Source organism: Polypterus senegalus, chromosome 3 (genome assembly GCF_016835505.1).
Source record: "Polypterus senegalus isolate Bchr_013 chromosome 3, ASM1683550v1, whole genome shotgun sequence".
NCBI lineage: Eukaryota > Metazoa > Chordata > Cladistia > Polypteriformes > Polypteridae > Polypterus > Polypterus senegalus.
The window spans coordinates 289,259,159-289,282,936 of NC_053156.1; the positions used below are offsets into that span (position 1 = coordinate 289,259,159).

Below are 23,778 nucleotides of genomic sequence, written 5' to 3' on the forward strand. Positions count from 1 at the left end.
ATACTTGTATAAAAAATTTATTCAAAAAAATTCAATACAATTATTTTAGGGAGCTGCATTTATTAACAAACTAGATCAGGTATTTAATATTCTATTTTCAAAACACAGAATACAAAGCAAAGCAACTAAGAATTTAGCAATTTTTATGGTATGCAGCTCAAAGTAATTTGGTTTGCAGCCCAAAGTCAATGGTTCTCAAGGCAGATTCTATAACCCTCCGAGCTTAATCTTAGTCGTAATTAATCACTTTTAACATTGGTATTTTAACAACAAAGAAAAACCTTTAGAATTATAACTGTGCTATTAGCCATTTGTTTTGTATTTCTTCATGGGAAATTACTACATGAGCTGTCTTGTATTTCCAGTATACTAGAACATCTGGGTAAATTCTAAAAAAATTCTTCCAGAAGCAAGCTTTCACTGGACTCAATAAAACTACACATTACTTAAGTGATTTGTTAGGGAATCCAAGATATCAGTGTATTTTGCCCTATAACATTCGAAAAGATGTTAACATTACAATCACCTAAAAAGGCACTTTTTGGAGCTATTAGTGATGTAATAACCCACAATTAACTGCCCAATAAATACAGTTGTTATTCTACCCTGTTCCCAAAGAGGACAAAGGCCACTGGCACTTGTTTATTATGTCTCCTTGATTTTAACACTATACGTGATTGTTACTGTAGCCTTAACACACCCCTCTCCTGTTTTGTGCAATTTAGCTGCATTTGGACTTTGAGTCGCCTCTGTCCACCCAATATTGTCGTTACCTGATTTGAAAATACAGTTCACTTGCATATTTATTTTTTATAAAATTAAAACTATGTACTTAAATGCAGTGCTCACTCCAACAAAGCAACCAACAATGAAATGTTCATGAGCTCTTCCTGAGCTACACCTTGATTCAAAGTGTAGGAACAGATGAAATATACTGATCAAAAAGGGACTCACAATGGAGCTCAGCAGAGCCCATAAATGTACAGGCACACCACCACCCCACAAAAAAAATAAAATATATATATATATATTGGTTTATTAATAATAAACTGAACAAAGCTTATCATGAGGGCCATCTTATCAGCAACTGTGCAAATCAGAGAAGTAGAAAATAGAAGAAACTTGACGGACAATAATTAACACTTCATAAACCAGAAGGAACCTGACTGGCCTAGGTATGAACCACATTAAAAGAAAGAGAGTCTAGCGGCCTACGTGTCAAACATCTTTTTTTGTGTGCAGTGCAAAAGCCAGAAGCCTCATCTTTCAACCTGAACTCATTCAGCTTCACTTCGACACAATTAAAAGGTGTCTGCTCACCATTTAGCCTCCAAAGGATCAAGCACTGATTACAGAGCACTAGTGATTTGTCCGGGGACAAGGAAGAAAAATCAACACACTCATTATATTATAATCAACCGATCTACAATGCACTATGGCAAAAACTATATTACATGTACTGCAATCTTTGTCTGAATGCTAACTGCATCAAGAAAATCTCCCGTAAATGTTCCTTAAAAAAAAAAGATGAGGGGTTTGTAAAACGTGGAGGGCTTATTGCAAATTAACTACTAGTAAATTAAGCCTAAAGACATGTGCTTATTCATCTTCAATCCCGTTTCCGAATACCAACCTTCCCTTTGAAGTGTTTAGCTTTATTTTTGGATTATTCAGTGAGCAACAACTCCAAAACACAGCTTATTTACAGTTCACCTGTAGCTTACCTGCCACCAATCCAAATCACCTCACTCTTTATACACTTCCATCACTACTGAGAAATATGACCATTAAATGCTGGCAGGCTCCAAGTTTTTAGTCACTACAGAAACCCTGGTGGGATATGTAGCTCTGAAGGCAAGCATACAAAAGTGCAGAGAGCTGTATTTCAGCTGAAATTCCCTAAACATATCCTGTTACTGCCAAGATGTACTCTGATCCAATGTCAGTTTGGTTTATTTATGTCATTTCAAAACTATAGCTGCATTCATGAGGAATGTCGCCTGCTTTCATAAAGAAACTATACACAGACAGACTCAGAAAGGTGATTGAGTGATAGACAGACAGACAGACAAACTGGAAAGGCACGAAGATAGATAAGTAGGTAAGTAGACAGAAAGAAAGGCACCATAAAACACGTAGATATATGGATAGGAAAGGCACTATAAGACTGATGAATAGAAAGGAAGACAGAATAAATTAAAGGAATAGGATTTAATTTTCATTGAAAGAGAAAAAATGGTAATAGGATATAACAAGTAAAAAAAAATCTTTCATTCACTGACAATAATTTGAGTCACTTATGTTGGCAAATCAGCCACAACTAGAACCTAGGCAACGTTACATGAGGGAGAAAGTTGCTTTCAAAATGGCCTTCATGTGCAGTGTTTAACTTCAAAGGTCTACTGTTGTTAACAAAGCAAATTTTTTACCAAGGAATTCAGGTATTTCGAACAAACTACACACAGTTCATTTTCAAAACTTGAGGCACGGGTACAGAAGGCACCCTAAAACATGAGCTACCATCAGTCGGAGTGACTGTCGGGTTATATGTTTCGCTTTGTGGACAGAATTCATTGCACACTTTCCTTGGAGGTATGTGAAAAACGGGAAGAACAAAAACATGAAGTGAAGCACTGGATAGACTATTGCAGTCTTGTTCTAACCAAATGCAGTTAAAGATGACAGAAAAGGCCAAAAACCTCACTCATTAACTAGCTGATAAGAATTACAGTAGAAAAAAAAAAGACAAGGCTGTGTAGTTAGGCTTAGAATTCACCTCATACTGGCACTGTACAGCCTCTTACAAAAACATGAACAAAATTAAACATTCACCGATTAGGAACACTCCATTCATGCCAAATTCTGCACCAGAAAATACAAACGATGAACTAGTAACCCTAGCTTTGGAAATGCTGTCTCAAAAACCATACGTGGAGACCTCACGTGATTGTAAGAGTTAACTGTTTAAAACTTGCTGCAGAAGTGTTTATAACTAAAAAATTCAACACTTGTTGTTTAAATAACTAAATAAAATCCATCCAGCACTTGGTTACAGTAGGGACGAGGGACGACTAAAGCCCCCACAGAATAGTTCCTCCAGTTCAGTACAGCCTGTGTCTTCCCATCCACAGGGCAGAGGCCACGGTTAAAGTCTATTTAATCATACCTTCCCAACCCACTCAGATTTTTATTTGAATGTTCTTAAAATATTCTTAAAAATGTTAAAAAAAAAAAAAAAAAGCAAACAAAAGTCATGTCCTCTTTCAGCACATCAAAAATAAACGCTGTCACACCTCTTCCATTTCACAGCATTTCATCCGGAATACATGGTGAGGCAGAGCCAAAAACCTGAAGAAAAAAAAAACTTGCATTAGTAGTGAAAGCAATAGACGAAATAGGCTAAAATAATAGAAAGGGTAGAAAAACAATTTCAGTCAATCTTCTTGAAAATTTGCTACTGCAAGAATAGATAGTGTCCTTAAAGATGTTAACACTTCAATAAATTGGGAACCCAAAGTTTGCAAAAGAGGTGCTTTCATGGAAAAGAAGTTCTTAATATAATGAAGAAATATGAATAGCATGAATCTCACGTGTAGGTATAAAAATGACAATTTCTAGTCAGCATTGGATTTAAAGACTTTAAAAGAGTAAATGGAAAGGATTTGATATGAGCTTCAGCCTCAAGGAAATGAAAGCAAAATACTAAAGCATATACGGTGCATATAAACTGTATTCACTCCCTTGGAAAATTTCATATTTTGTTATACAATATTTAACCACAGTGGATTTAAATTGGCACTTTTGGCAATGATCAACAGAAAAAGACTCTTTAATGTGAAAGTCAAAAAACAATTTTAGAAAGGGGTCTAAATTAATTACAAATATAAAACACAAACCAAGTCACATGTGTCAATATCAAGGCCCACGGGGCAGATACAGTGCCCTCACAACTTTTAATCAAGCATACCAATAAATTCTGATGGTCAACTTAATGTGGCCCGCATGTTGGCTTTGGTGTCTAAAATTAAGTTTGTGACAGTGCAGCATTTAAACGTATGAGGCGCTTTAGCGTTCCACTTATGCTTTTTCAGATAATTAGCCTATCATACAAACAAATGAATGCAGCCCAACTTTCCAAACTTAGCTAGCCTTAACAATGGCCAGAAAAAGAAAAGGACAATGAATAGAGACAATTTCAAAAAAGATGGTAAACAGAACATTCATTCTGTGAATTCAATCAGAAGCCAATGTGTCTCGCATGTCAAGAATCAATGGCAGTTTTCAAAGAGTATAACCTTTGGAGGCATTTTGCTAAAAATGGACCAGGAGCAGCGGCTGCAAAAAGTCTGAGAATTAAAACACAGGCATCAACAACATGTTTACTCGCATTAACAGTCAGAGTGAGGGAGCCGTGAAGGCAAGTTTTATAATAGCGGAGGAAATAGCAAGTGGATATAAGCCATTCACAGAGGGAGAGTTCAATCAAAATTGCACTAAAAAGGTATTTGATGTTGTATGCCCCAACACGAAGCAGTTATTTACAAATATCAGCCTCTCTCGAAACACTGTGGCTAGTCAGGTGGATGAACTAGCCTCCGAGTCCAGCTAAAATCTAAAGCCATGGAATTTGTCGTATATTCGTTGGCTGTAGATGAGAGTAAAAACAGGACAGACATTGCCCAGCTTTTCACATTCATCTGGGGGGTGGATGCTCAGGTTTGATGTCACAGAGGAACTTTTGGAAGGCCATTCACGGGACAACTACTGGACAGGACATTTTCAGGCAAGTGGAGCGGTGCATCAATGAAAATGGACTGCAATGGAATAAACTTGTTAGCTTGACAGCTGGGAGGTTCTTCGATTGGTCGGTTTGGCGCAAGGCAGAGCAGACAGGGGGAAATCTGACGGCCTACCATCATTCATCAGGAAGCCCACTGTGGATAGGCGTTGGGCATGGGACATGTCATGATAGTTGTAGCCAAAACAGTAAACTTTATTCGTTCATAAGGCTTCAATCACTGGCAACTCAGGGCACTTTTACAGGAGGAAAACTCTGCACGAGGATGTGCCTTACCATAGGCGGTACGCTGGTTAAATTGTGCAAAAGTGTATTGCGAAGATTATGACACCCACATTGAGATTGCTCGTTTAACAGAGAGCAAACAAAAGCTCATCCCCGAGCTAGAATGGATGAAAAGTGGCTGAGCGACTTGGCATCTATGTGTGATGTAACAGAGCACCTCAATGTTCTGAATGTAAAACACCAGGGTTGAAAGCAGCTGATTAATTAAATATGAGACTTTTCAAAAGATACTGTGTGTCTATGGGAGGGCCAAATGTACCAAGGCAACTTATGGGACTTTCCTACTTGCCAGTCAGTCGGGGACACAATTACAATTCCACTGCTGTCAGAAGTTTATACTGACAAATTGAACACACTCAAAACTGAATTCAACAGGAGATTTGCAGATTTTGAATCACAGAAATTTAACCTTGATCTATTCGCAAATCCGTTTGTAATTGATGTTGATGTTGCACTTGAGCCCTTGTAGGTAGAACTCATTGAATTGCAATGTAACAGTGCTCTGAAGACCCAGTACCAGTCAGCTGAGAATGCTGAATTTGTACCTCTGCTCCCATAGTCAATGCAACAGCTTCACCTTCACGCTGCCCGTATCATGTCTATGTTTGGAAGCACCTACACGTGCAAACAAATGTTCTCCATTATGAAACTGAACAAGACATCCCACAGATCCCACCTCACAGACCTGCATCTAGCCTCGGTATTGAAAGTGGCCATGGCACAGGACATTAAACCTAGAATAGACAAGATCATTTCTAAGAAAAGGTGCAGAGTATCTGGTAAGAGTGGAATGAAAAAGTCAGATGCTTAAAAATGCTTATTATATAGATAATTATATATTATTATATTTAATATATTATCATATTATTGTGTACATTTAAGTTTCCAAAGAAAGTCATATAATCTGAGATGATTTTTTTAATTATTTTTTGCATTAACTATTTTTCTGATAATAACAAATAAGGTAGTGGTCTAGTACAGTAATCCATGTTTTTGTTAATTGCAAAGTTATTTTCACACAAAACAGACTCTGATAAAAAATATTTTGCTTTGATAACCAATGCCAGTAACAAAGACCATACTTATAATGTTGCTATGTGGTTATTTTATTTTGTTGTATGTGAATTGTTTAATTGTGCAGTCATCACTTTGTACTAAAGTACTGTTCAGCATTCTATAAATACTATTTTCTTTTTAATCATTTTTTTCTAAATGAAAACTATATTATTTTATTTAACACAGTTACTAGTCAAGTTATATTTCTACATTAAAAATAAAGAATTGTATTAATTGTCCGGCTCCTACTTTTTTTTTTTTCACAACTTTCAGTACGGCCCTCATTAAGTTTGAATTTGACACGAACTTAGTGATTGCATAAATATTCACCCTACGTATCAAACATCTTTTTTGTGTGCAGTGCAAAAGTGAAGTGCTCAGTTTTACTTTTGGATTAATCAGTAAGCAACATTTCCAAAACAGTTATTTACAGCTTACCCCCTTTAACATGCCATACCTAAATCTTCACTGTTGCATCCAACTGGTTTTAGAAGTCACCAGATGATTACTTCAATGGAGATCACCTGTCTGGGATATTAATCGATTGCAGTCTAAATGAACCCGTATGTGTAAAGACCAACTTGTGGCGAGTCAGCATTGTAACCTAACCTGCACACCAAAGACAAAAGAACACCCCAAGCAACTGTGTGATTGGAAACTGCAAGTCAGGGAACAGAGGCAAGAAAACATTCAAGCTGCTGACTATCCTTTGGAGTCTACTCAAATCAACAGGGCCCACAATTTACCGTGGCCCGTGGAATTTAACGGCACACAGCGGAATTTAGAGTTTTGCAGCGGTAAAACACCACGCCGCGGAATTAACCTAACTGACGCAGAAAATACCAAATCTGAATGAAATCTCACCATTTGAGGCATATTGATATTAGTAGGATTAGTTTTGATTACTTCTTTAAGTTCTTTCTTTAGCCTATTGCATCATCTCATTACGTTTTTAGCCCTTCCGTTGGAGGAGTAAACATTCATTTTTTAAGTCAATTTATAGCATTGGTGGTACCTGTAGCAATTTTTAAATCGTTTTATTGGCTGTGGTAACAGTTTGACCTATCATGTACTTTACAATCAATTAGGCTTATTTAAATTTAGTATTGAGTATGGCCAAGAACAACAAGCAGCAACGCAATAAAACTGCACTGAATATTGGACCGGAACAGCGACTTAAAGAATTTGGACACGAAGGTGGTTTACTGTGAGGTCGATCATGTTAGACGGCAGACTATCACTGATCATCTGAGGACAAAAAAGCACACAGAGTGTGCAAGTAAACGACAACATGAGGCCACGAATAATCCCACAAGCAGCAAACGACAAAGTACTATTACCAGATGCATTGAACGATCAACTGCTGCAAAAGATACATTAGTGATGGAACTGGTTGAAGCATTTATGGCAGCCAATATACTGCTGGAGAAAGTTGACAACCCTACCATGCGTAGTTTTATGCAAAAGAACCTGAAGGGCGGTGGTGGAATATCGCAGGCTAATACACTTAGGGAACTATACGTTACAAGAATTTTCAACCAACAACAGGCTAATATATAATAGTGAAGCTAGCCAGACAGAAAGTAGTCATTATTGCCGATGAAACAACGGATGTTGTTGGACGTTATGCTGCGAATGTGCTTATTCAACCGCTCAATGCTTTTAAACCAGATGAATGCACAGCAATGTTAGTGAACACAGATTTTTTTTAACCAAAGTGAACAATGTAAGCATTGCGCAGCTAATTTTCCGTACTCTGAGGTTAACATGCACTTTAATGATGTTGTAGTGTTTCTTAAAGATAATCCAGCTTATATGAAAAAATGTTTTCGTGACAGTCTGCGTGGAATACTGCCAAATGCCAATCATGTCACATGTTGGGCCCACATCCTGTTATCAGTTGGAGAAGAGTTTCGTGAAGCACTACGACTTTGCGATATGCTGGCTGCTTCTGTCAAGGCCATATTCTCCAAAGCATCAGGGCGTCGTGCTAAATACCTTCACCATCTGCGACAAATGAAAGTTGAAAAGGCAGTCATGCTGCCAACTCCAGTCATCACAAGATGGAACTCTTGGTTCGAGGCTGTGCTGTATCATGCTGAGTATCTAGACTATTATATCTCGTTCGTTGCTACTAAACTCGGATACAGTTCAGCTACAGTCCAGTTAAAGAAGCTGTCGGCTTTGCTGCAAAGTACTGATAAACTGAACGAGCTGAGAGCTGAACTTGAATTTGTATCTGTTCACTGCCAGCCAATTATGAACACTCAGACTTCTTCTAGGGCACAGTCATTCATAGCTGTCGACGTCTACAACAAAGTGTCTGACTTACTGTCTTGCCTGAAATCGTCCGGATTTCCAACTGCAACCAGCAGCTGTGAAGATGTAAAGCACAATGCTGCTGCTAAACTTGAAGAATATTTTGTGCGAACCAAACAGCCAGCAATAGACCTATTCAGATCAGTGAGTATATTTGATCCACGACAGCTACCACTCTTCTCAAAGAATTCTGTTGATCATGCGCAATCAGTGCCAACAATGATGGCTGCAGCAGATGAATGGCAAGCTTATCTGGACATAGCATCTCGTGAAGTAATTCCAGCGGATATCACTGCTTTTTGGTGTGCCTTAGAGGACAGACTGCCTCGCTTAGCAGCTCTTGCTAAAGTTTACATTGCGTTGCTGATCTCTTCTGTTGATGTGGAACGTTTGTTCTCAAAATATGGATCGGTGTTGTCACCACTGCGATATCTGTCACAAGAAAACCTACGAGCTTACAGTGCCGTTTTCTTCAACAATAAACAATAAATTTAGAAACATTATTCGATAGTTTGTTGAGAATAATATTATGCCTACATATGTTTCAAAATCCTTTGCCTAAAGCAAACCTGTGGATTAAAATGTGCGGATGTGAACGCTTTGATATACCTATCTGATTAGTATTACGAATTATGATCGATTATTATTAAGCATTAAGAATAAGAAAAATTGCTTATTTTTCTTGGGTTACGAATTAGTCTTATGGAGTTCTGGTACTGCATTTGCCGCAATACGCTGCGAAATTTAAAAAAACATGCCGCGGAATTTACGATTTCTTGCCGCGGTAAATCGTGGGCCCTACAAATCAATCATTAAGAAATGGAAAGAGTGTGGCACAACTCTATAACTGTCTAGAGCAGGCCGTCCTTAGAAACACAGTGATTGTAGAAGAAGGCAACGAGTTATGGAGGCCACCTAAAGCCCTCTGGAAACTGTGAAGGAATTATAAGCTGCAGTGGCCAAGACTGTACAGTCAACAACTGCTGCCCAGGTGCTTCACCAGTCAAAGTTTAATGGGAGCGTGGCAAAGAAAAATAAAGGCATAGGACATTTTGGGTAGAGTTTGCCAGAATACCTATCAAAGACTCTGAAGCCAGCTGGACGAAACTGAGTGTTTTGGCCATTAGACTAAAACTCTGTATTTGGCACAAGTGAAACCATGCTCTTTCTCATATAGTATATACATAATACCTATTATGAAGTATGGCTGTGGCAACCTCAGGCTCTGGGGATGCTTCTCTGCATCATGTCCTGGAAGACACTGCAGCAAAATACAGAGAGGTCCTGGAGAAAAACCTGATGTAGATAGCAAGAAACCTGACCTTGGGAGTATTAGATTTCCAGCAAAACAAAAATCCCCAACCACAGAGCAACACAGCAATGGCTTGGAAATAACAATGTTAATGTGCTGAATTGGATAATTCAGAGTCCAGTCTCAACCCATGTCAAAATTTGTGGCTCGACTTGAAAAAGGCTGTTCACTCATAATACCCACACAATCTGACAGAGCTTGAGCAGTTTTGCAAAGAATAGGGAGAAATTATAGCATTGAGGTGTGCAAAGCTGTTCGACAATGAACTGAGCACACAGATGCAAGGCTGTCATCTACCAGCTGAATACATGCGATAAATTTTGTTTTTATGTTTGTAATTAAATTAGATAATTTTGGAGAGATCTGTTTCCACGCTGGTAATTAAAGAATCTTTTTCTGTTGATCAGTCAACTTAAATCCACTGTGATTAAATGTAGTATAATAACATAATGGAATTTTTCACAAGAGGCTGAATGCTTTTTATAGGCACTGCACTCACTGCCCCTAATATTCATTCAAGCTGCTTGAGTAAATTAGTAAGAAGCAAATCAAAATTCAAATGTCTCCCTAAGGCCAGAGCAAGCAGTTTCACCAAGAGCATTCCACTTCTAATTAGTGATGGGCCAAGGAACCAGCCAAGGACTGACCACTGTGTTGCTGTTCAAATGTTACCAGCAACTGGGTTGTGTAGACAATATTGTATACATTACAAAACAAATAGGAGCTTCCCACTTGCTTATGCACTCATTAGTTGGATCTTATGTTTTGTACCTACAAGAGACAGGAGTACCGAGGAGACGGCTCAAGTTTCCATTTCACAGCCAACCTGAACGGCATTGTAAATTAACTTCAAGCACACTGAAGCAAAGCAGTGTGTTTTACTTATATTCTCACCAGTGTAAGTGCAAGCAGTCTTTTGTAACAGAGGAGTGTGAGTAAATGAGAATGTGCTCTGTTAAAGTCCAGCAATATTCATGTACATTAAATACACTAAAAGATGGAAAAAGCAAGTCAATTTAATAGAAGCAGAGGACTCAAGAAGGATCACAAAACAATCAAGAACAATTATGGAACACTTGTGGACAATAACTTTTCCTTCTATTCTACTCCTTCCTGATTTGACTGTTATTGGCCTTATGTTCAATACTTACCATCTTACTTTAGAAATTCAAAATCAAATTCAACAAAACCAGTGCAGTTAAGGAACTAAAGTAAACTTGGCAGACTTTGCCCAAGTGCAATTCCCTTCCAAATCAAAAAATCTAACAACCACCAAGCATTTATATTAAACCCTGAAATGCCTTAGACTGTCATTAACAAAATATTCTTTGCATGACTTTCTGAAAATATAAATGGTGCTACAGCCTGCAAGGTTACAGAAGCACAATGACTATGCTATGCTACACTGAAGCTTTTCTGACTTTTCATGGTCAAGTGCCCTATTAATGGACTTCTGTTGGCGATTCCTTCTTTTTAGCCATTACCTGTATTTTTTTTAAATCTACATTGAATACATTATTTTTATTGGAAAGACTCACTTTATCACATAACTGTGCAGGAAACACCCAGGCATCCCTGATTCCTCTCTTCACTGCTGTTCAGCTTCTTCATTCGGTAATGCCGGATCTCCCGCACCAAAGTGTAAAAGGCATCTTCCACTCCCTGTATTACCAGTAAAACAGAGCAAAACGAATGTTAGCAAAATGAACAGGATATCTAAAACATTTCAGGTGTTTGTAATTATCTTGGTCTCTCTTCCATGCATTGGTTACAAACATCCTGCTTTCCGAAGCACTATTTCTTTCTTACAGATGCTCTCAACACCTTTATCTTTCTCCTGGAAGTCAATGACTAATCATTATAATCAGTGATTTGTAACAATCAAAGATATTTAAATCTACTTTATCCTCCCTAGTCTTTAACATTACAATAAATGTGACTATAGTGCTCTTAGCAGATGATATTGTAGTTGGATGGATTGAAAATGAAATAAATAAATAAATCAATCAATCAGTGATGCAGTCATTAAAGACAAAACCTGAGGTCAAATTCTCATGTGTTTACTCATACATGGCAGCGGTTGTATGAATAAAATGAAAAAGGCTTCTGCAACCAGCCATACAAAGACATACATACTCTGAGCAGGACCTTGGACTGGCAGACAAAAAACAGAAGCTAGTTGCCTGTATCACATAAGAGTCAGTTGAGTCAACATTATTTTCAATGTTTTAAAGACTGGAAAAACTTTAAGTATTTATGCTTCAAATCATTTTTTGTCTTTTTATTACAACTGAAAACCAAAATTACATTTCTATTTTTGAACCAAATGTTGGTTTAATGGTTAATGTGACTGTGTCTCATGGTAATATGGAATACTACATTCATAATGCAATTACTGCATTCCAGCCTATGCCTTCCATCCATTTTGTATAGTGGGCATGTAATAAAACAAGAAGATGACACTCATAGCTGAAGCCCAAACGTGCATATCTGTCAAGTCAACACTAATGGCCAGAGTACGGTTTCCACTTCTGCAATATGCAAATGTTTTTAGGAAGTGGCATTTAAAAAATGTATTACTAACATAACTGGTTATAATAGTTACTATGTCAGTAACTCTTTGCAAGTTGTTCGATTAGGCTTTAAATTTAAGTATCAAAAATCAGCATGAAATAGGACATTTGTTGAAAATTCAAATTGAGAAAAAACAGCATGGATACTTAATGTTTATAATAGATGCTTGCAAAAGTATTCAGTCCCCCTGAAAGTCGTCATCATTCTGTAGATTTCAAAAGCTACATGCACAAATTCCTGCACAATTTATTGACAACTTAAGTGTTCCAACAGGATATTTTTAAAGCCAAAATAAAAATCTTTCAAACGGATAATAATGAAAGAATCACAGTGGAAAGGTTACAATGTTAATCATTTGTATAAAGTACAAGTTAAAAAAAGGATTTAAACATTTGCTCTGAGGAGACTGTGTAGAAGATAACTCATCATAGCAGCTCCATATGGACATATGTACTCAGTCCCTCTCAACCAGAATATGTGAGTAGATGAGAGAGAGAAGGGAAAAAAAAATCCCAAACAGAAATCAATACCACTCAGGCTGCACATGCAGGAATATAAGTACAACATCCACAGTAAATCCTGTAAGCAAACACGTTAATTAACTAAATGCTTATGAAAGCATTTTATCATAAGAGACATTAAGGCAACACGTCTCACATTATTGGAGTAAGCCAATTAAGCAGGTTTTGGAAATCATGTCAGTAAACTTAAGAGTTTGAGGACCTACTGCACATGAATAGAAATCTGAATTACATAGTGGAATATCAGACAGAGGAGCTGTGCTCTAGAATGAAGCACAAGTCCACCTCATCTCTGCGACCCGAAGCTTTTTCTGATTTTCGTTAGTTGGAGAATGTTCTCAGCATGCCTTTGATTAAAGAAAGGTCCAGTCTTAAACTTCCTGAGCTCTGGGAGCTCAAAATCAATGAATATCTGAGCTGGGTGATGATCAGCTACACTCTGTTCTTAAGCTTCAACTTTGCTCACCCAGTTTCTTGTTTAACATTTTTGTAGTTTATTTCCTATACTTCTGGCTATTGCCCCATGCAGAAATGCCTGGTCTGGTTCATCCAGATTCTTTAAATCTTCCGTTACTCAAGGCTTATCTGTTATAACCCATTTTAACATAATCAAACCTTCCTCAGAGAGGATGACAACACTGCTGCTCAAGGTGTGTCTTTTCAGACTATGATAAATACTATCATGGTGGAGATACAGTTTGATCTTTCAGTTAGGCTGCATATTCTCTTGCAAACTGTTAAAGATGGTCAGACTGCATTGACCTTCGTAAGCAGCGGACATTTCCTATTCGCAGTATGCCCTCAGATGGAAATGCTACACAGGGTTATGTTTTTATTTGTCAGCACTGTAAAACGGTTACACTTTACAAATGGGACAAACATCTGCCACAGAACACATCATAAGTTATTGAATATGTTGAACTTTGGAATTTTCAAATTCACCAACTTACAAGGTATGGTGCAAAGCTGTGTGCACCAAACCATTGAAACAAAGTATATGTAAATATTCACATCTAAAGGTTTTTAGCTATATGACGATGGGACTTCTAGCACTTTTGTACACATCTCTATGTTACAAAGAATCAGGTCACTTAATCAAAGACAAAAGTAAATGAATTGTATTTAGCAGCATAAATTGTTACTATTTTTCAAGGCAGCACTTATAGATGAACTATAAAAATGGCTTTTGTTTCAGTCATTGCTATAATGTCATCTGAAGTTAATGCTCCAAATTGAGAACTGGCTTTAATTTCAAAAACAACATGTGCTGTATTTTTCATTCAAGTGCACACGTTCATTTCAAATTCAATTAAAACAGTTTTTTGAAAGCCGTTTGTATTATGTAAAGGTACGTTTTGTTTTTTGTTTTTTTTTAAATGTGCAAAATATTATCAATCCATTCATAGTGCCTGTCATGACAACAGTGTTCCGCACTAGATGATCAGAAAATGGATCACATGGGTTAGAAATGATTGCTTCATACTTTGCTTTTATTAAATTTTATGTTACTGTAATATACTACTGCAGTGGGCTGGCGCCCTGCCCGGGGTTTGTTTCCTGCCTTGCGCCCTGTGTTGGCTGGGATTGGCTCCAGCAGACCCCCCGTGACCCTGTAGTTAGGATATAGCGGGTTGGATAATGGATGGATGTAATATACTATGCTTAACATGGATATTCAAGCATTTGTTGCATGATACATTTAAGTCAGAACAAATCTTATGTGACTGTATAGTAGTAATAATAAACATATGGTAATAGCACTTTTGCTAAATGTACTAGTTCTCCGCCCTTTTTTTCCATTCCCAATTCAAGCACGGATATTCTTTCCTTCCATTACCACCCACGGCAAAAATAATGATATGAAATATAGTACAGTATGATAGGGATAAGTATAGGTGTAGATCTCCCCCAAAAGTAATCAAAAAGATGGCCAGTACTGCAGACAGGGGAGAAACAAGACTTGGGGAATAAACTGGGTAAACCTAGAAAATGGCAGTTTAAACCAGTACAGTAGTTGAGATGTTCATTACAAGGACAAGTATTGTGTGATTTACTGTTAATAACCCTTAAACCGCCACATACTTGGAGGTTAATGCACCTTTGGACGTCAAATACTTTTTTGCTGAAATTTTAATGGAACACTTTTTTTTTTTTTTCATACAAAGAACATCACAATTACTGCAACACTGATCATTGCAGGCTAGTCTAGTGCAGTGGCTGAATCCCTGGGTCAATGATGCTGCAGTTCTGCCGGGGCTGGCAGTGGTCATAAGCTGGCTACTCAAAGAATATACGGCACTGACTGATCAGTCCCGGAGTTCTGGCAAATTGCCCTGGGAAGCGACTATAGCCGGTTGCGGAGTTCCATGACTGTACATCGCCTGAATGTATGGCGCTGAATATATTCGGCTCAGGTGTGCTTCCAAATTGAACTGGAAACCAACTTGAGCCAGTTGCGGCACTCAACGAATGTACTCGACTCTGGTGCTGGTAAATTGCATTGGGAACTGACTATAGCTGGAAAGAATTAAAATACATTAGGAGATGGGTACATCAGAGGCTATACTGCCAAGAGGTTTGCGTTGCTAACCAACTTTTTGTCAAGTATGCAAAGTAGCTTCTTACCAAACTGGTTTTCGCCTGGAGGCCTGAGTTTCCCTCTTTTAAGGTGCACAATAATACATTTCAATAAAGAAAAAGGTTAATTCACAAGACTATATTTTTATGTTTGAGGCATGGTCATATATTTTGGCTAACAAGCTCTCATGATGAAAAAAGAAATGTCCTCTGACTTTCAACTGTTTTTACTTTCAGTAAACGTAATGTGTAAATATTTGTATGAACACTAAAAGAGTCAACACCATAAGACAAACTAAAAATGTTTCACAATGTGTCTCTGAATGAAGGGAGGCTCAAATTCAAAAGTACCAGTCAGTATCTGGTGTGGCCACCAGCTGCTTGAAGTACTGCAGTGCATCTCCTCCTGATGGACTGGACCAGATTTGTCAGTTCTTGCTGTGAGATGTTACCCCACTCTTCCACCAAGGCACCTGCAAGTTCCTGGACATTTCTGGGGGGAATGGCCCTAGCCCTCACCCTGCGATCCAACAGGTCCCAGACGTGCTCAATGGGATTGAGATCCGGGCTCTTCCACTGCGAGGATGATCAGCTGTCCTTCCTGTCTCCCTGTAGCGCTTTCTTAGGCATCTCATGGCAATTTATTGCCCTAGCCATATCAGCAGTCCTCATGCCTCCCTGCAGCATGCCTAATGCACGTTCACGCAGATGAGCAGGGACCCTGGGCATCTTTCTTTGGGTGTTTTTCACAGTCGGTAGACAAGTCTCTTTAGTGTCCTGCGTTTTTAGAACTGTGACCTTAAATGCCTACTTTCTGTAAGCTGTTAAGGTCTTAACGACCATTCCACAGGTGCATGTTAATTAATTGATTATGGTTAATTGAACATGCATGGAAAACATTGTTTAAACCCTTTACAATGAAGATCTGTAAAGTTATTTGGATTTTTAAAACATTACTGTTAAAATACACAGTCCTGAAAAAGGGACGTTTCTTTTTTTGCTGAGTATAGTTAGAGGGGATATAATACTTGACAACTTCACTTGCTGATCTTGATTCCAGAGTATGTCTGACAATATGACCAGAAAATGCAGGGCATGACAAATTATATAACATAATGGTGACTTTCCTGTACAGTTTCACATTTCTAAAAAGATTGCAAGCTTGTTCTGTTTTCTGACAGCCAACAACACGCTACATGGGAGGGTCAGTGCTGTTAAAATGTTTTACAGTTATGGCAAGCTCAGGTGCAATCGCAGCTCCAAGTTGTTTTTGTTTTTTGGTTTTTTTCTTTTCATCCTGATGCAATAGGTAAAACATGAAACATCGGACAAGAAAGCTCTTCTTCCGTTTTCAAGGTCCAAAATATCCGTGGCTCCTCATTCATCAAGATACATTATATGAATTGTACGATTCTGACTTGGCACCCATTGGTTCCCAACTTTTCCATACACATTTCCCCTATGACTTAAGACAATATCAAGGAGGTTTGATTTTGTCAAGCCAAGTCTCAGACTGGTTGGCTATATGGTTAGGTAAGTCAGACTACATGATATGTGCGCGCCACGACTACCTCAGACTCTCCAAGATTAGATTTTTCCAGTATGAGGCAGAGGAAAAAAAAATATAATTGGAAAAGCTGTGTAATGTCACAGAGCCTTAAAAAAGACACAAATAGCGAAAGTCACTTTAAACTGAAGATAATCACAAATACCTAGAAAAGCAAAAGAAAAAAGTAGACAGGCAATGTTAATCTATGCAAATATTTAAAATGTATTTCCCATATTTCTCAGTGCTTGTCAATACAAAGTAATACTTTTAATGCTAACAGTTCATTTACAAGCATAACTATCCAATGAAAAAAAGAAAAAAAAAAGTTAAGACTGCTTGCAATTAAAATCGGTCTTTAAATGTCCTCTTAGAACAGCTGTGTGACTTAATTTGCTGCAGACTGCTAAAGCAACTGAATAAATGTTTAGGATAAATGGTCTTTTTAAACCTTCAGATGGATTAAAAAAAACTTGAAACATGATTAGAATCAGAGCTCAAGAATAACAGGAGTTTGAATCCATTAATGTTGTTTATATCCAATCTCCAGTCCTTACAAGGAAACATTCTGACCCATGGAGAGTTTGTCCACTTCCTGATATTCTAAGTCAGGTGTCTCCAACACGTTACTTGCAGCCCCTTTCCAAGTTGCTCGCCAAAGGGTTAATGAATTCTCCATAAATTTGAAAACTTGATTAGTCAAATTAGGGGTGGGAGATCTTTCCAAAAAATCATATCATGATCCTTTTAACACAAAAATCACGATCCACAATCTGAATTGCAATCTCTCTTTTTAATGTGGCATACACTTAATAGAATATCCGGACTCAAACTAATCAAGACCCAAGTAACACTTTATTTTAAATATCAAAAAAAGTTGAATTCAATTGTTATCTCGTTCACTAGCTAAACAGTGTTAAGGAACACACCCCGAGGCTGGTGCGTGAGTGAGGAAGACCCCTCCCCGCGACTCGGATTCGCACAAATAAATCGGTACCGCAAGTGAACTATGATGCATAATGAAATGAGAGAAGTCGCAAAATTAATTGGAATGTTCAAGAAAATTATAGAAAGAAAACTTGATCTAAAGCCATTAAGTAGTTCCCTCGTGAAAAGCGTACAGACATACAGACATTGGATTTTATATATTATATATTAGTAAACCTTCAAAATAATATGCAGTTAAAGTCTCAACAGCATTTCTGGAGTTAGTACAGCCTGATAACTATAAGAATCTTCATCAAGCAATTCTGAAAATGTTTGCTTTGTTTGGGTCTCCATACCTCTGTGAGTCTGACATGAATGTCATGAAATCAAAGTTCAGAACAAGACTGACAGATGAACATTGAAATGACTCCATAAGAGTGAACCTCAGGGGCTCCATTCCACCAGACACCTGCCTCTCTTGTTGACTCCATGCAGTGCCAGCTATCTAACTAACTAAAAAACACATCGCACATGCAACTGGACATGTGAAGTGTAACAGTGACATGTGACAAAATGACAAATGAATATGTCATATCTGTGCCTTTGTAATTGCATTGTTTTGACAGCATTCATGTTTTAATTCAATAGTGCAAGATACACTAGAAAATGCATACAGACATACAAAATGTACTTTCAGGTGAACTAAATATTTTTTGTGATGTTTTAATGCAAAATGTGAGTTGTGGACACCAACATTTTGTAAATGTTCAGGCAAAACAAGCTTATTCAGTTTGTTTGGGTTGAAATAAGCTATGAGAATAAACGTTAGAAAACAGGAGAAGCTCTCAGCAATTTACATTTTGTAAAAGTAGCTCTCAGGGGAAAAAAAGGTTAGAGACCTCTGTTCTAAGTTTTTCACAGCAAAGTGATTAGTTGAAGTTGTAGGGACCATACCTGCCGGGTCTTTGCAGAAGTCTCAACAAACTCAATGCCATAGCTTCGTGCCAACTCCTGTGCTTGTTTGGTATCAACTGTCCTCGTTGGCAAATCACACTTGTTGCCCACAAGAACCATGGGAACATCATCAGAGTCCTTCACTCTCTTGATCTGTTCTCTGTGTGGAAATGAAACAGATTGTTATATACCTAACAATTTGACACTTGAAAAAATATCATTTCTTCTTCAAAATATAAAGGAGGCTAAAAAGTTTTATTTGATACACAATACACAAAAAAATGTTTAGAAGAAAAGATTTAGGCCTTGTTCACACGGGCGTTAAGTTTTTGGATAAACGAACTTGCTCTGAACGTCCTAGACGTTTATGTTGCATTTTGTGGTGGCGATCGATTGACTTCTACACCGGCGTTCGTTTGTCTCTGTCTAACGCCAGCCTGCAGCCCAAATTGTAGTTTGTGTGTTAACCTGTGGAGGCAGTGTCGGGAACTGGATATGAAAGCCCTTGTCGTTTTATTCGAGGTGCCTCCTTTCAATATGGACCATTTTGCTATGTTAGATATTAATCTTCTTGTTTTAAAAATACTCGTAATACTGGCGACGTAGTGAGAGAAAAATCGCCGCCGCTACTGGGTTCATCCTCTGACTGCACAACGTCGGGTTAAAGCAGTGCTTCTCAATTATTTTCTGTCATGCCCCCCCTAGGAAGAAGAAAACATCTCGCATAAATAGTATCATTGGTCTATAAAATTGTTATAAGTACACCTCTGCATAACACTGTATCCTTATTAACGTATAAGAGAATAAAAAGAAAGAAATATGGACCAATTTACAACAAAGAATAGCTTTATTAAATGTAACAGAAAAGATTTAAAGTGCATTCTAAATTCAAAAAAAATTTAAAAGAAAAATAAAAAAGCATGTTCCCGAGGTCAAACGCGACCTCCTTGACGAGCCACGGGCGCCCACTATTTGAGAAACACTGGGTTAAAGGAAGCTTTTTTGTGCTTTTGAAGAAATGCGAAAATTTCCGCGCAAGTTTAACTACTGTCGGATGTCGGTTTCCACTTTTGATTGTCTGCTGCAGCTGGTGCAATGCCACATTGCACGCCGATCAACCAATATGCGACTTGGTGTTAGCCCCGAAGAGAGACTACTTGTCACTTTGAGGTAAGGAAACAGTAGTCGAGTGTGCGCTTACACCGGTGTTATGCACTGAAATGCCTTCCCCTCCCCGCCATGGATTGCCCCCCTTACATAATCGTTGTCAAATATTATATTAGAACGTAAATTAATAGGTTCATGGTTTACAAATTACACGAGACAATAAAATAAAATAAGCAATATGAAAATATATATGTTGTATAAGAAAACAAAAATATTAATATCTTTTCATATACAACATGTAAACTTATATATATCTGGTCCTCCGAAGCGTAAAATAAACGCGCAGAAAACGAACTAGAAGCGGTTTCCTTGCGTTCGTTGGGTTTTGAACGGCAAGAAAAAGCTGCATGCAACGTTTTTTTGATGCCGTATAAACGCGCTGCCGGACAAACGCACGTCACCAAAGCCCGTGTGAACACTCTCATTGACTCCTACGTAGAAAACACTCGGCTCTTGATCCGCGCTCACCGGACGCTACGAACGCAAAAAAAACGCTCGATTTTAACGCCCGTGTGAACAAGGCCTAAATGCCAAAGTAATAGGACACAATAGAATATATGCATAAAACAAAACAAACCATTTACAACAATTCTGACTGTCATTTCATAATTACCATTTTCTACTTGAGCTGACTATTCAAAATTACCACAAGTCAGGATTTTTTTCATGCATTGTCTTGCTGTTACAATTTTGACGTGACTATTAACTATGCACAAAATTAATCTTAAAGGTTATGAAGCAGCCACTGAATATTAAGAAGGAGGTTAAACTTAACACACAAAATTAACATTAAATGGTAAGCTGTTAGCAGACATTGGACAATTATTTGCTTACCTGTATAGATGAATATCTGCAAAAGATTTACTGTTATTGATTGCAAACACACAGAGGAAGCCCTCTCCTGTTCGCATGTATTGATCCCTCATTGCACTGTACTCCTCTTGTCCTGCAGTGTCAAGAATATCCAATAAACAGGTCTCTCCATCAATTACTACTTGCTTCCTGTAAGAGTCCTGGAGAATAAAGAATTCCACAATGAAAGTGATTAAAGAAGGCAGTTTCATAAAAAAAAATTGTTTTAAAAAATGCTCAAAGTATGTCAAACATGACAATACTGAAATAGATTAGATATCTTACAGGTAAATAAAAAGACAAAGTGCCCCTGCAATATTTTGTAACATAAGCTGGCAGCTGACAGTATGTATGACATTTTTTTCCATAGCCGTCTGTTTTATGCATCACGTAAACCACCCCCTTTTTTTATTTTTGCCATCCATGGTGATGTTTTTAATGCAGTATATCTCAAGCAAATTCCCAGAGGACAACTTTAACTACTGGTTTTTATGTGAGCTTATTTCTTCCTTCAGATGAATTTCTCAAATAGAATACCTTATTATTGTACTCGGAAGGGGGAAACAAAAAAAAACTGTAAAAGATTGATCATAGTCTTCAATTCTCCATATACAGTGCCTATGAAAAATATTCACATTTATTACACAATTTAACTTCATTTGGCTTTTTTGACTTTGATCAACAGAAAAAGACTAATGTCAAAGTGAAAACAGAGCTCTACAAAGTAAATTACAAATATTAAGTGACAAGTTATTTTTTGTTTTAAATATTCAACCCTTAATAGTATTATTTATTATGTAGGTTCACCTTTGGCAGCCATGATAGCCTTGAGTGTGTGTGTATAAAAGTCTCTCTCTCCAAGCTCTGCACATTTGGACACTGCAATTTTTCCCCATTTTTCTTGTCAAAGGTGGTCTGTAAAGTTGCATGGGAATCATTAGAGAACAGCCTTTACAGGTCCAGCCATACATTTTCAACTGGACTGAAATCTGGACTCTGACAATCCTGGAAATTAACCTTGTTTGTTAAGCCATTCCTGTGCAACTTTGGATTTATGAAGGAAGTGGTCATCTTGAAGGAAAGGAAATCCACTACCAAAGTGCAGGTTTCTAGGAAACAGTATCAGGGTTTTCTCCAAGATTTCTCTGTATTTTACTGCATTCATTTACTGCCTCCACCATGCTGCATGGAGAGAATAGTGTGTTTTTGATAACGTGCACTGTTTGGTTTACGCTTTATATAAAAAAAAAAAAAAACTAATTCCCAAAATCTGCGGTGGGTTGGCTCCCTGCCCAGGATTGGTTCCTGCCTTGTGCCCTGTGTTGGCTGTGATTGGCTCCAGCAGACCCCCCGTGACCCAGTGTTCGGATTCAGCGGGTTGGAAAATGGATGGATGGATGGATAATTCCCAAAATACTGCACATTTGAATTGAAGACTGGATTCTTGGGGGTGAGAAGTAGATCTTCAATTCAAACACAAAATTGTGGGAATTAAGACATTCCTGTTGACATTCAGAAAGTAACTTTTAATTAGATTTCAACAAAAAATGGAAATATTTTGCAAGTTTTGACCATGCAAATGGGTAATGGACATGTGGATTATGCAATACAAGTGAGATTTTTTTTTTTTCCTTCGCCATGGATGTTTTTCACGTTGTTGCCGTTGAACAGTACTGGTCACTGCAGGGTTCTGTTATGTTTGAATCTTTAATATGTAATTTCACCATGAAATTAAAATGGGGTAAGTAGCATATAAAAAAAACACCATTCTTGGACAGATGATTCCTTTTATCAGAAAAGCTTAGAACCAAACTGGTGCAACAGAAGGTTGGTAGGAATTTGAAATGTAAACGCAATAAGTGTGTTTAAATGTGCCTTAATAACCCTGTTATTCACAAAAGTCTTTTTTCAAAAATGCCATGTATACACTTATTCTGGTTAGGCGAGAGAGAGAGAAAAAAAAACACACACACACGGGATATTGGTCTCCGAGAAACCAGTTTAACACACAGACTTCTTTGTAAGTAACCCGGTTATGTGAATATGTAAACCCTTAACCAGTTTGCAGTTAATGACTTCATAGCCTGTGCGTGACCATTCATTGCTGAAACTCTTTCAAGTCAACTTTTCTTTGCACACACTTATAGCACCTATGGGTAGAAAATGGTGAAAGCATCCACAAAAATAAACTTCCCGAGACAAATGCTCAGGTGATCACATTATTCCTTCTATAGGCTGAAACAATCAGTCTCAGTATTTCAGAAACTGCTAAATGTATTTTGATGAGCTGAATGTACAGAGTTCAGAAGAACAGCATAATCTCAGGAGACACAGTTTCAGTTGCAGTGTGCTGCAAGCTCAGGATGATCCCAAGCTGATCTTGTCCAAGTATGTATTAACAGTAACAAGACTACCTTTCAGGTTGGGCGACGAGCAGCAGTGCAGTTGCAGCATGCTTCTAGGAGTCAGGGAAGGGGACCAAAGTCACATATTAATTTGGATCATCTCATAAGCAACTTCAGTGGACCCATAGTAAAAAAAAAAAAAAAACTGGAACTCAAACAGATGGATCATAAAATAATAAATTACCATTCAAAACAAGGAATAGAATCCCGAGGCCAATGTAAATTTTTGGTGAAAGATTTAGTTAAGCTGAGAGAAATCAGTTCTTTATAATAGGTGAGGTGAGAGGGTATAGTAATTTTTGAAAGGACAGTTTGAATGATAACTTAGTCCTTGACTCATGGCAATGGGTAGAAAATAAATTAATCCAAAATTAATTGATGTACCTTACTTACCTTGTCTTATTCAAAATAAAGTTTTTAAAAATTATCCACAATTAGTATTACATTCTTCAAAACAAGTTTACAAAACATATCCCAATTTTCAT

At 37.6% G+C, this 23,778-nt stretch overlaps 1 protein-coding gene across 1 annotated transcript in view; it reads right to left on the bottom strand.

Annotated features, from left to right (window-relative positions):
* nras (NRAS proto-oncogene, GTPase) overlaps nucleotides 1-23,778 on the bottom strand; it is a 60,386-nt gene continuing 36,608 nt past the window's right edge. The window contains exons 3-6 of the mRNA XM_039749394.1: nucleotides 20,871-21,049; nucleotides 18,870-19,029; nucleotides 11,309-11,432; nucleotides 1-3,348 (exon numbers count right to left, since the gene is read on the bottom strand). Coding sequence (XP_039605328.1) covers nucleotides 11,313-11,432; nucleotides 18,870-19,029; nucleotides 20,871-21,049 — 459 coding nt within the window. The 3' untranslated portion in view covers nucleotides 1-3,348; nucleotides 11,309-11,312. The remainder of the gene's footprint in view (nucleotides 3,349-11,308; nucleotides 11,433-18,869; nucleotides 19,030-20,870; nucleotides 21,050-23,778) is intronic.